The sequence below is a fragment of the Mesocricetus auratus genome, unplaced genomic scaffold, assembly GCF_017639785.1.
Source record: "Mesocricetus auratus isolate SY011 unplaced genomic scaffold, BCM_Maur_2.0 Super-Scaffold_6730, whole genome shotgun sequence".
Taxonomy (NCBI): domain Eukaryota; kingdom Metazoa; phylum Chordata; class Mammalia; order Rodentia; family Cricetidae; genus Mesocricetus; species Mesocricetus auratus.
Window position 1 is genome coordinate 44475923 of NW_024429184.1, and position 13721 is coordinate 44489643.

Consider the following 13721-nt stretch of genomic DNA (forward strand, 5'->3'; position numbering starts at 1 on the left):
GACCCACCCACACAGGAAAGAGATCAGCCCCTCCAAGACCCCAACCCAGCGAGCCCAGCTTCAGGAAAGAGATCAGCCCCTCCAAGACCCCAACTCCAGGGAGCCCAGCTTCAGCCCGCAGTAAGGAAGGAGACCAGTGGAGACGGAAAGACCCCACCAGCACCCACTGGAAGAAGAGATGGGAAGAAGACAGAATAAGAGATCACTCAGCAATAGAAACACCAACATGACCCCACCAGAATCCAGGGATCCAACACCAGCAAGTCCCGAAAAGCACTACATAGATGAAGAAGAGGAGACAGACCTTAAAAATTATTTCATGAAGATGATGGAGAGCCTCAAAGAAGAAACGAGGAAATCCCTTAAAGAAATAGAAGAAAAAACAAACAAAAAAAATCCATGAAATGGGGGAAAAAATTCAAGAAATAAACAAATCTCTCAAAGAATCTAAAGAGCACCAAGAAAAAACAACCAAGAAAATTAAGGAAACAGCTCAAACAGTTGAAGGATTGAAAGCTGAAATAGAAACGATAAAGAAAACACAGAATGAAGGGATGCTGGAAATAGAAAAGCTCGGTAAACGGTCTGGAACTACAGATGCAAGTATCACCAATAGAATACAAGAGATAGAAGAGAGAATCTCAGGTGTTGAAGACTCATTAGAGGATATAGAGTCGTCAACCAAAGAAAATCTCAAAACCAACAAATCCTTAACACAAAATATCCAGGAAATATGGGACACCATGAAGAAGCCAAACCTGAGAATAATAGGTATAGAAGAAGGTGAAGAACTTCAACTTAAAGGTACAGAAAACAATATCAACAAAATCATAGAAGAAAACTTCCCTAACCTAAAGAAAGGTATGCCTATGAAAGTACAAGAATCTTACAGAACACCAAATAGGCTTGACCAGAAAAAGAAGTCACCTCGCCATATAATAATCAAAACATCAAACCTACAGAGCAAAGAGAAAATATTAAGAGCAGCTAAAGAAAAAGGCCAAGTAACATACAAAGGCAGACCTATCCGAATTACACCTGACTTCTCAATGGAAACGATGAAAGCCAGAAGATCCTGGTCAGATGTCCTACAAACGCTAAGGGAACAAGGATGCCAGCCCAGACTACTATATCCAGCAAAGCTCTCAATTACCATAGATGGAGAAAACAAAATATTCCATGACAAAGCCAGATTTAAACAATACGTATCCATGAATCCAGCTCTACAGAAAATGCTAGAAGGAAAACCTAGAGCCAAGGAAGATAACTACATTCACAAAGACACAGGCAATATAGTAATCATACTTTACAAAACACTAAAAGAAAAAGGGAGGAGAAACAACACAAAATAACTTCACTAACAATAAATCAAGCGCAAACAAGGATCACCAATCAATGGTCATTAATATCCCTCAATGTCAACGGCCTCAACTTGCCTATAAAAAGACACAGACTAGCAGAATGGATACGAAGACAGAACCCTTCCTTCTGCTGCATACAAGAAACACATCTCAACAACAAAGACAGACGTTATCTCAGAGTAAAGGGCTGGGAAAAGATCTTCCAATCAAACGGCCCCAAGAAACAAGCGGGCGTAGCAATCCTAATATCTAACAAATTAGACTTCAAATTAAAATCAATCAAAAGAGATGAAGAAGGGCACTTCATATTCATCAAAGGAAAAATACATCAAGACGAAGTCTCGATTTTAAACATCTACGCCCCAAATACAAAGGCACCTACATTCGTGAAAGAAACATTACTAAAGCTCAAAATGCACATAAAATCTCACACACTAATAGTAGGAGACTTCAACACTCCGCTCTCACCGCTAGACAGGACCTCCAGACAGAAACTTAACAAAGAAACAAAAGAATTAATAGAAGTTATGACCCAACTGGGTTTAACAGACATCTATAGAACATTCCATCCAAATACAAAGGGATATACCTTCTTCTCGGCACCACATGGAACCTTCTCTAAAATTGACCACATAATAGGAAACATAGCAAATCTCCACAGATACAAAAAAATTGGAATAACTCCCTGCATCTTATCAGACCACCATGCATTAACATTAGAATTCAACAATAACACAAATCGCAGAAACCCTACAAACTCATGGAGATTGAACAATGCACAATTGCACCATCCCTGGGTAAAGGAACAAATAAAAAAGAAATTAAAGACTTCCTCGATTTCAATGAGAATGAAGACACAACATACACAAACTTATGGGACACTTTGAAAGCAGTGCTGAGAGGAAAGTTTATAGCACTAAGTGCCCACATGAAAAAACTGGAGAACAGTCATACTAGAGAATTAATAGCACAGCTGAATGTTCTAGAACAAAAAGAAGCAAACTCCCCCAGGAGGAGCAGACGCCAGGAAATAATCAAATTGAGGGCTGAAATCAATCAAGTAGAAACCAGGAAAACACTGAGAAGAATCAATGAAACAAAGAGTTGGTTCTTTGAGAAAATCAACAAAATAGACAAACCTCTGTCCAAACTAACCAAAAGACAGAGAGAGAACATGCTAATTAACAAAATCAGGGATGAAAAAGGGGACATAACAACGGACTCTGAGGAAATCAAGAGAATCATCAGGGCATACTTTGAAAATCTGTACTCCACAAAATTTGAAAATTTAAAGGAAATGGACAATTTCCTGGATAGATATCACTTGCCAAAACTAAATCAAGAACAGATAAATAATCTAAACAGACCTATAACCCCTAATGAAATAGAAGCAGTCATCAAAAGTCTCCCAAACAAAAAAAGCCCAGGCCCAGATGGCTTCAGTGCAGAATTCTACCAGAAATTCAAAGAAGAGCTCATTCCAATACTCGTCAAAGTATTCCACACAATAGAAGCAGGAGGCTCACTGCCAAACTCTTTCTACGAGGCTACAATTACCTTGATACCCAAGCCACACAAAGACACAACTAAGAAAGAGAACTATAGACCAATTTCCCTCATGAACATTGATGCAAAAATACTCAATAAAATACTTGCAAACCGGATTCAAGAACACATCAGAAAAATCATCCACCATGATCAAGTAGGCTTCATTCCAGGAATGCAGGGATGGTTCAACATTAGAAAATCTATCAATGTAATCCACCATATTAACAATCTGCGAAAGAAAAACCACATGATCATCTCACTAGATGCTGAAAAAGCCTTTGACAAAATCCAGCACCCCTTCATGATAAAGGTCCTAGAGAGATCAGGGATAACAGGAACGTACCTGAATATAATAAAAGCAATATACAGTAAACCAACAGCTAACATCAAACTAAATGGAGAGAAACTCAAAGCAATTCCTCTAAAATCAGGAACAAGACAAGGCTGTCCACTCTCTCCATATCTCTTCAATATTGTACTTGAAGTTCTAGCTACAGCAATAAGACAACAAAAGGAGATAAAGGGGATACAAATAGGTAAAGAAGAAGTCAAACTTTCATTATTTGCAGATGATATGATAGTTTACATAAGTGATCCAAAAAACTCCGCAAGGTCACTCCTAGAGCTGATAAACACCTTCAGCAATGTGGCAGGATACAAGGTAAACTCAAAAAAATCAGTGGCCCTAGTATATACAGATGATGAAGTGACTGAGAAAGAAATCAGAGAAACATCACCTTTTACAATAGCCAAAAACAGCATCAAATATCTGGGGATAATGTTAACCAAGGAAGTGAAAGACCTGTATATCAAGAACTTTGTGTCTTTGAAGAAAGAAATCAAAGAAGATACCAGAAAATGGAAAGATCTCCCATGCTCTTGGATTGGTAGGATCAACATAATAAAAATGGCAATCTTGCCAAAAGCAGTCTATAGATTCAATGCAATCCCTATCAAAATTCCATCACAATTCTTCAAGGACCTGGAAAGAACATTAATCAACTTTATATGGAAAAACAAAAGGCCCAGGATAGCCAAAACATCCCTATACAATAAAGGAACTTCAGGAGGCATCACCATACCTGACTTCAAGCTCTATTATAGAGCTATAGTCCTGAAAACAGCTTGGTATTGGCACAAAAATAGGCAGGTAGACCAATGGAACCGAATCGAAAGCCCTAATTTTAACCCACACACCTATGAACACCTGATTTTTGACAAAGAAGCTAAAACTGTACAGTGGAAAAAGAAAGCATCTTCAACAAATGGTGCTGGCATAACTGGGTACTGGTATGCAGAAGACTGCAGATAGATCCATGTTTATCGCCTTGTACAAAACTTAAGTCCAAATGGATCAAAGATCTCAACATACATCCAGCCACACTGAAACTTTTAGAAGAGAAAGTGGGAGATACTCTTCAACGAGTTGGTACAGGAGACCACTTCCTAAACATAACACCAGTGGCACAGGCACTGAGATCGACAATTAACAAATGGGACCTTCTGAAACTAAAAAGCTTCTGTAAGGCAAAGGACACAGTCAAAAAGACAAAAAGGCAGGCCACAGAATGGGAAAAGATATTCACTAACCCTACATCTGACAGAGGGCTAATCTCCAAAATTTACAAAGAACTCAAGAAACAAGTCTCCAAAACACCAAAGGATCCACTTGAAAGGTGGGGTACAGAGCTAAATAGAGAATTCTCAGTAGAGGAGGCTAAAATGGCCAAGAGACACTTAAGAAAGTGCTCAACATCCTTAGCCATCAGGGAAATGCAAATCAAAACAACTCTGAGATACCATCTTACTCCTGTCAGAATGGCTAGAATCAAAAACACCGAAGACAATTTATGCTGGAGAGGATGTGGAGAGAGAGGAACACTCCTCCACTGCTGGTGGGAATGCCGACTCATACAGCCTCTTTGGAAATCAGTATGGAGATTCCTCAGGAAAATGGGAATTAATCTACCACTAGACCCAGCAATTCCACTCTTAGGCATTTATCCAAATGAGGCAGGTTCATACAACAAGGGCATCTGCTCCACTATGTTCATAGCAGCATTGTTTGTAATAGCCAGAACCTGGAAGCAACCTAGATGCCCCTCAACTGAAGAGTGGATAGAGAAAATGTGGTACATTTACACAATGGAGTATTACTCAGCAGAAAAAAACAATGGAATCTTGAAATTCGCAGGGAAATGGATAGCACTGGAAGAAACCATCCTGAGTGAGGTAACCCAGTCGCAAAAAGACAAACATGGTATGTACTCACTCATATATGGATTCTAGATATGGATCAGGATAGTGCCAGTCTGCACTTCCACAGATAGAGAGTCTGGGAAACAGGAAAGAACCTAAAAGATATGCATATATGCATAGTACCCAAGAGAAGAGGATGGAGACAAGATCCTCTGATGGGGAACACGGCGAGGGTGGGGGGAGTGGGACCTGGGAAGAATAGAGGGGGTAAAGAGGAAGGGAGTTGGTCATGGGGGAACAGGAAGTTGAGGGGGTGGGGGTAGAATAGGGGGAAGAGGGAATCATAGGATCAAAGACAGATCAGGCACCAGAGTGACCTCGAGTGACCTAAAGGTATAACATCAATTGGCAAGCTAAGCAATAGTGGAGGGACCACCTCGAATGCCCATTCCTGATAATGAACTTGATGTCTATAACCATCCGGGAGCCTTCATCCTGTGACTGATGGAAGCAGAGGCAAACACACAACTAAGCACTGAACTGAACCCAAGGAACCCAGTGACAGAGAGAGAGGAGTGATGAGCAAATTGGCAAAGAATGGGCTGGCAAAACCAGCAGAAACAGCTGATCTGAACAGGGGAGTGCTCTTGGACCCCAGACCGACAGTGGGGAGGCCAGCATGGGACTGATCTGGACCCCCCAAATGTGAGTGTCAGTGAGAAGGCCTGGGCAACCTATGGGGCCCTGAGCTGTGGATCAGTGTCTATCCCTGGTATACAAACTGTCTTCATGTGCCTATAGCACAAAGAGAGATGCTCTCTCAGCCTGGACTCTTAGGGGAGTGCCTTGACCCTACCAAGAGTAAAATGACAGACTCTATATATCCCCTATGTGGAAGGATTTGGCAATAGGGTGGGAGGGGGGAAGGGGAGAGGGAACTGGGATTGACATGTAAAACAAGCTATTTAAAATTAAAATAAAAAATGATAAAAAAAAAGAAAAAAAAAGAACTTTGAGTCTTTAAAGAAGTAAATTAAAGAAGATACCAGAAAATGGAAAGAACTTCCATACTCTTGCATAGGTAGGATCAACACAGTTAAAATGGTAATCTTGCCAAATCTAAAGATTCAATGCAATCCCCATCAAAATCCCAGCACAATTCTTCACAGACCTTCAAAGAACACTTCTCAACTTTATATGAAAAAGCAAAAGAACCAGCATAGCCAAAACAACAACGTACAACTAAGGAACATCCGGAGGCATCACCATCCCTGACTTCAAGCTCTATTATAGAGCTATAGTCCTAAAAACAGTTTGGTTTTGGCACAAAAATAGACAGGTGGATCAATGGAATCGAATTGTACACACTAATATTAACCCACATACCTACAAACACCTGCTTTTTAACAAAGAAGCTAAAATTATACAATAGAAAAAAGAAAGCATCTTCAATCTTCAACAAATGGTGCTGGCATAACTGGATGCTGGCATGTAGAAGACAGCATATAGATCCATGTCTATCACCATGCACAAAACTTAAGTCCAAATGGATCAAAGACCACAACATAAATCCAGCCACACTGAACCTCTTAATAAGAGAAAGTGGGAACAAATTGATACAGAAGAACATTTCCTAAACATAACACCAGTAGCACAGACATTGAGATTGACAATTAATAAAAAGGACCTCCTGAAACTGAGAAGCTTCTGTCAACAAGACAAATGACAGCCCATAGAATGGGAAAAGATATTTATCAAGCCCACATCTGACAGAGGGCTGATCTCCAAAATTTACGAAGAACTCAAGAAGCAAGTCTCCAAAACACCAAAAGATCCAATTTAAAAGTGGGATACAGAACTAAAGAATTCTCAATAGAGGAGTCTAAAATGGCTGAGAGACACTTAAGAAAGTGCGCAACAAAGTCAATGAAATTATTCCTAATGACAATATACTCTACTCATAGATTGGTGCTTAGACCATCTGTCATCAGAGCGGCTTCACCTAGCAACTGATGGAAACCCACAGCCAAACATTAGGCAGAGCTCAGGGAATCCTGCAGAAGAAGGGGAGAAAGGATCATAGGACCTACTAACCTGGGCTAAAGGAGGTTCAGAGACTGAACTGACAACTAGGGAGCCTGCATGGGACTGACCTAGCCCTATGCATATATGCTACAGTTATGTAACTTGGTCTTTTTGTGGAAATCTTAACGGAGCAGGGAATGTCTCTGACTCTATTGCCTGCTTTCGGGACCTTTTCTCATACAAGAGTATCTCATTCAGCCTTAATGGGAGAGGAGGTGACTAGTCTCGCTACAGCTTGATATACCATGACTGGCAGATGTCCATGGAAGGCTGCCCATTTCTGAAGAGAAACAGAGGAGAAGGAGTAGATGGGGTGGGAAGGAGAGATGGAGGAGGGACTGGAAGGACAGGAGGGAGGAGACACTTTGCTTGGGACCTAAAAACAAAAACAAGTAAACAAGGAATAAAAATGCAGGGCTATGTCTTACAGCAAAAAACATGGAGTTTGTTCTTCATTGCTCAGTTAGAGTCATTGTTTCAGTTGAGCACTAGGGGTTTCCATTTAGATTTGGCTTTCCTTTGTTATTTTTTCCTCCAAACTCTATAACAAGCTCACAGCTTATTGCAATTGTGTCCATCTTGTGTTTGGGTAAGTAGGGCAGCTGGGGAGGGGGGATCAGGAGCCTAACATCCTTCTTTCAAGAAGGCAGGAAGAGCACCTTGCAAAGGGACCCGGAGAAGGGTGCACTTGCAAATTCTCTTGCTCCCCTCCTCCATAAAGGGTTCACAGATAACTTCACAAAACAGCTTGGCTGAGTGGCAGGTGAGGGGGTCTTTCCCCCTCTCCCTTTCTGTTTCAGAGGTCCTGTGTGCAGGAGGCTTCTGCTGTCTTCTATACAGCTGTGTAGCTATACATTGCCACTCACAACAGTTATCTAGACTCCAATTTCATGAGCTATGAAGCTGAAATTATCTTAACCAACAAATTCTTCTCTGCCTTTCCTGGGTTCTGAACAAATTGAGAATACAGGTGAACAGAAGCCAGGCATCAGCACAGAGTTGACACACATGGACCCTACTTGCCCTCCTTTTTAGCTAGGCTTATTAATTCATAGCCTTTACTGCTGAAGCAACTGCTTGATTTCTGGAAGGGCAAGAGGAGATGCCACACTACACAAACCTAATGCTTTTCCAAATTTCATATACAAAGTAGTCTTTCACCTCTGGAAAGAAATGAGTGAGAACAGCATAAAATAGCCACAATAAAAACCAATTCATGATAATAATAGCAAAAATCTCATTGATTACACTTGACTTCATGCTTGTGCATTACATGCATTTGGGTATCCGTAGAGGCCAGAAGAAGGCAAATCACTTGTTCTGAAGTTATAGGTTGTTGTGAGCTGCTGGATTTGGGGATAAGTATAGACAAGTGAAATGGAACACATTAGGCTCTGAGGACAGACAATTCTGTGCCCATGCTCAAAGTGTCACATTTTGTTTGAAGTCTGTAGTTGTTCTTACTCTGTAATGCGTATGTTTCTGTTCAATGTGCAATGGAGAATCACCAAAGTCAACCTAAGCAGAGTTCTCTCCATGTACCAGAGAAACAGCTCCAGAGTGCATACTCCTCGGAAGGACAGGCCTTCAGTGGCTCCAGAAACACTATTTAGACGGCCTATCTGCACAGATGTTCAGGATAAGGAAAAACATATTTTGGTTGTTGCTAATGATAATAAAATGTGTTGGTTTTTATTTAATAAAATGACATTGTAATTTTAAGTCCTTTGCTTTTATATGACCTTTTCCCATCGATCTCAAAATGGTTTATGGCACCAGTGAAATAAAATTTATTGTGCCCAATCTGTGTTTGAGCATGCCCCAAGAACTTTGCTGGCCTATCAATATCAGCTTAAGGCTTTCTGTTTTTATACCCCAACTTTACTCTTCCATTACCCACTATTTCTCATTTCTTTCAAGTGGTTTAGGAATTATTTGCTTAAACTTAGTGATTGAGCAATGGTTTTGTTGGTACAATGCTTGCTCTACAAGCATGAGGACCTGAATGTGTACCTCCTTCAGTCTGGCACAGTGGCACATGTCTGTAACCCCAGAGCTAGGGTCAGACATAGGCAGATCCCTGGAACTTACTTCCACCCAGTTTAGCACAAAGGGTGAGCTCCAAGTGCAGTGAGAGACCCCGTCTCTATAAATAAAGAGGAAAGAGACTGGGGAGGACATCCCAACGTCATGAATGTGGTCTCTACACATACTACCATACACATGTGTACACACATGCATACACCATATACACACAAAAGAGAAAAAAAACTTCAGTGGCTTGCTTCACACATCTGATCTCCCTATGCTATTTGTAGCCCTCCCACTCCCCACCTTCCCACCCTCCCACCTCCACTCAAGTAGCCCACTACTTGATGCTAGGGCTAACACCATCAAAGGAATGGGATGGAGTTTGGGCAAGGAGAGGCATGGAATGTTTACCCAAGCTTCACTATAAATAAAATTACCTGCCAACTTCTTGAGGAAGACTCGTAAGTTGATTGTTGTTCAGATTAAGCATAATCAACTCTTGCAAGCCATCTGTCAGAAAACAATATGCCACTTTAGCCATCCCTCAGGAAATAAGCTTTAGTCTTTCTATTCACCTTTGACTTCTTTTGGATTCTTGCCTTGGCCATGGTTCTGCTGCTTGCTGAAGACAGATAATCTCATAAACTGGCTAAGGCAAAAAGAAGAAATATATCACATCATTACAGAGCTAAGCCATGGCATCTGAGGACATGAAGAGAACCAGGCTCATCACTAACTGGACCTAAGAACTAAAAGTCAGAAGCAGGATGTAGTACGCTTTCTCATCCAAGTTCCCCGCGGCATTCACATGGGCAGCCTTTCTGTCTCTGTCTTGCCACAGCCTTTCTTTCTTTTGAACAGTCGCGACTGGCTCTGTTTTCCACTGGAGTATAATCATCCCACAATGCCTGACACACACATGACACAATTCTCAATGATAAATTCCTCCATTAATCCCCATATCCAGCTTCATCATCCAGGGCTACCACCATGCAACTAGCTCCTGGAAATTGTTACCATTTAGGAATGAAAGCGCATTTTGGCTTAATCTTTATTTGAAACATACAAATAAAAGGGTCAAATTGCTTTTCCCCAATGCTCCTACTTGAAAATTATAGCACCCAATTCAAAATATTAAAAATACCAGCAGAAGAGAAGCAGTTTATTCAGCTGTGGGTCTGTTTTGTCTCATGTCTTTGCTCAGAAAAAAACTGAACCATTTTTGTCTATCACAATCCTAAAGAAAGTTTACAGTTGACTTAGCTTTGGGATAGACTTCTGACTGTGGTGAATCTGCTCTGTGGGGAAATGGTTATAAAACACAACAGTTTGGAGGACAGGGCATGGAGGCTGGAATTGATCAAAGCACATTATATTTATACATAAAATTTTCAAAAGATATATTTTTTTCTTTTTGTTTTTCGATCCAGGATTTCTCTATGTAGCTTTATTCCATTCTGGAACTCACTCTGTAGACCAGGCTGACCTCGAACTCACAGATACCCACCTGTCTCTGCTTCCCGAGCACTGGGATTAAAGGCATGCACCCGATTCTTCACAAACCTTGAAAGAACAATACTCAACTTTATATGGAAAAACAAAAGGATATGCCCAAGATAACCAAAACAACCCTGTACAATAAAGGAACTGCCTGGAGGCATCACCATCCTGACTTCAAGCTCTATTATAGAACTATAATCCTGAAGACAGCTTGGTATTGGCACAAAAAATAGACAGGTAGACCAATGGAATCGGACTGAACACCCAGATATTAATCCACATACCTACGAACACCTGTTTTTTGAGAAAGAAGCTAAAATTATATAATGGAAAAAAGAAAGCATCTTCAACAAATGGTGCTAGCATAACTGGAGGCTGGCATGTAGAAGACTGTGGATCGATCCATATCTATCTCCATGCACAAAAATTAAGTCCAAATGAATCAAAGAGCTCAACATAAATCCAGCCACACTGAACTTCTTACAAGAGAAAGTGGGAGGTACCCTTGAATGGACTGATACAGGAGATCACTTCCTGAACATAACACCAGTAGCAGAGACAATGAGATTGACAATTAACAAATGGGACCTCCTGAAACTGAGAAGTTTCTGTAAGGCAAAGGACACAGTCAACAAGACAAAATGGCAGCCCACAAAATGGGAAAAGATCTTCACCAACCCCACATCTGACAGAGGGCTGATTTCCAAAATATACAAAGAACTCAAGAAACTAGTCACCAAAACACCAAATAATCCAATTTAAAAGTGGGGCACAGATCGAATTCTCAATAGAGGAGTCCAAAATGGCTGAAAGACACATAAGAAAGTCCTCAAAATCCTTAGCCATCAGAGAAATGCAAATCAAAACATGGTATGTACTCACTCATAAGTGAATATCAGACATAGAGCAAAGGAATACCAACCTAAAATCCACAATCCCAGAGAAGTTAGGAAACAAGGAAGACCTTCGAGAGACATACATGGTCCCCTGGAGAAGAAGAAAGGGACAAGATCTCCTAAGTAAATTGGGAGTATTGGGGGGAAGGGAGGTAGAAGAAAGAGGAGGGAAGAATGGAAGGGAGGAGGAAAACATGAGGGATCAGGAAGGTCCAAGTTGGGGGAAGAACAGAGAGAGCAAGAGCAAGATAGAAACCTTATGGACTTAACGAGAAATCCGGCACTAGGGAAAGCTCCAGGGACCCACAAGGATGACTCCAACTAAGAATCTAAACAATAGTGGAGAGGCTACTTTAAATGCCCTTTCCCTATAGTGAGATTGATGACTATCTTAAATGCCATCCTAGAGCCTTCATCCAGTAGCTGATGGAAGCTGAAGCAGAGATTCTCAACTAAACACTGAGCCAAACTTCTGGAATCCAAAGAAACAGTTGACCTGAGCAAATGGGAGCTCACAGACCCCAGTCTGACAACTGAGAAACCAGCATAAGACTGAATGGGGGGGGGATGACAGGACAGGAGAGGACACTGGGATTGGTATGTAAAATAACATTGTTATTAAATAAAAATTAATTAAAAAATAAAGGTGTGTGCCACTACCCAGGAAAAAGTTTGTTTTTGTTTTTAAATACTGAAAAGTACTGCTTGAGAAATTCCTTGATTTCTGTAGTGGAATTCTTTTTCATTTCTGTATCAAATTATTAAACACAAGGGGTTAAATGCAATGCTATAGTGTTCCTTAACTAACTTACCACAGACTCCAGTAGCAATTCTACAAATTCTGTTTCCAAATAGATGAAGCCTCTTCAGGGAGGTAAGGTATTTAATTTCTTCAGGAACTTCTTCTAAAAGGTTGTTTCCCAGATTTAGTAATGTCAACTGTAAACAGAGAGTTAAGGTATCTGTACATTATCTTCCTCCTCCACATGGGAAGCACAGTAAATTAAGACTGTTGAGATCTATAGAACTTAACATAAGATACTATTTTTATCCATTTTCTTAAGCTAGCACACAGAGCACTAGGGCATTGTCATGCCCTCTGTCTTCCTCTAGCCCTATTGTGGCACTTATTTTCTCTTCTCCTATATTACGTGTTATTTTATCACCTCCCCACGCCCAGCTGCTCCTTCCTTACAACTTCTGCTTCCCTATGGTCTCCCCTGCACATACTTCTCTCTCTCTCTCTCTCTCTCTCTCTCTCTCTCTCTCTCTCTCTCTCTCTCTCTCTCTCTCTCTCTCTCTCTCTCTCTCTCTGTCTCTCTCAGACACACACACACCTAGATTCTGCATGTGAGAGCAGATGTGATAGTTCCATTTTTCTGAACTACTGTCAACAGTGCAGGAATCACCCTGGATGTGCAATAAATCTGTACTGTGTTCATTTACAGTCTTGACAGGTATATATCAAGAAGTGATACAACAGGGACACACACTATTTATGTTCTTTCTTCTTTGAAAACCCTCCATATGCATTTTCATAATGGCTACACCATTTTACACTCCCACCAACAGAATCAGTCCTAGAGAGAGGAAAGCTGAACTCATAAGCAGCCTTCATTTCCATACTTTCTGAAGACTTTCCAAATTTTTACTGGCCACTTACTGATCTTTTGAGAAGTGTCTGTTGAGTTCGTTAGTCAATTAAACTGGTTTGATTTGGTGTCCCAATGCCTGATTTTAAAGCTCTTTATATATTAGATGCTATCCCATGTTTCATGTAGTTAGTGAAGAATTTTTTAGTGTTAAGTAAGCTATCTCTTCATTTTGACTATTTCCTTAACTGTAAGTATCTCAGTTCCTGAGAGGTTTTGGTGGAGTCAGTCATTAAGGGTATTTTAAGCATAGGATCATGTATATTTTGACTTCTTCCTTTTCTATTTATACCTCTTTAATTTTTCTCTCATTTTTTTTTTTTTTTTTGCTCTGTTAAGATTTCAAGAACTGGGCCAAGAATGGTGACTTACCTCCCTTTAATCCCAGTACTTGAGAAGCTGAGGCAAATGAATACTATGAGTTTGAAACCAGCCTGGTCTACTTAGTG

At 40.5% G+C, this 13721-nt stretch overlaps 1 protein-coding gene across 3 annotated transcripts in view; it reads right to left on the bottom strand.

Annotated features, from left to right (window-relative positions):
- The window catches only part of Lrrc69 (leucine rich repeat containing 69), a 121996-nt gene that overhangs the window by 97453 nt on the left and 10822 nt on the right, over positions 1-13721 (bottom strand). For all 3 annotated transcript variants that reach the window (XM_021225288.2, XM_040741169.1, XM_040741174.1), the window contains exons 2-3: positions 12433-12559; positions 9662-9734 (exon numbers count right to left, since the gene is read on the bottom strand). In XM_021225288.2, coding sequence (XP_021080947.2) covers positions 9662-9734; positions 12433-12559 — 200 coding nt within the window. The remainder of the gene's footprint in view (positions 1-9661; positions 9735-12432; positions 12560-13721) is intronic.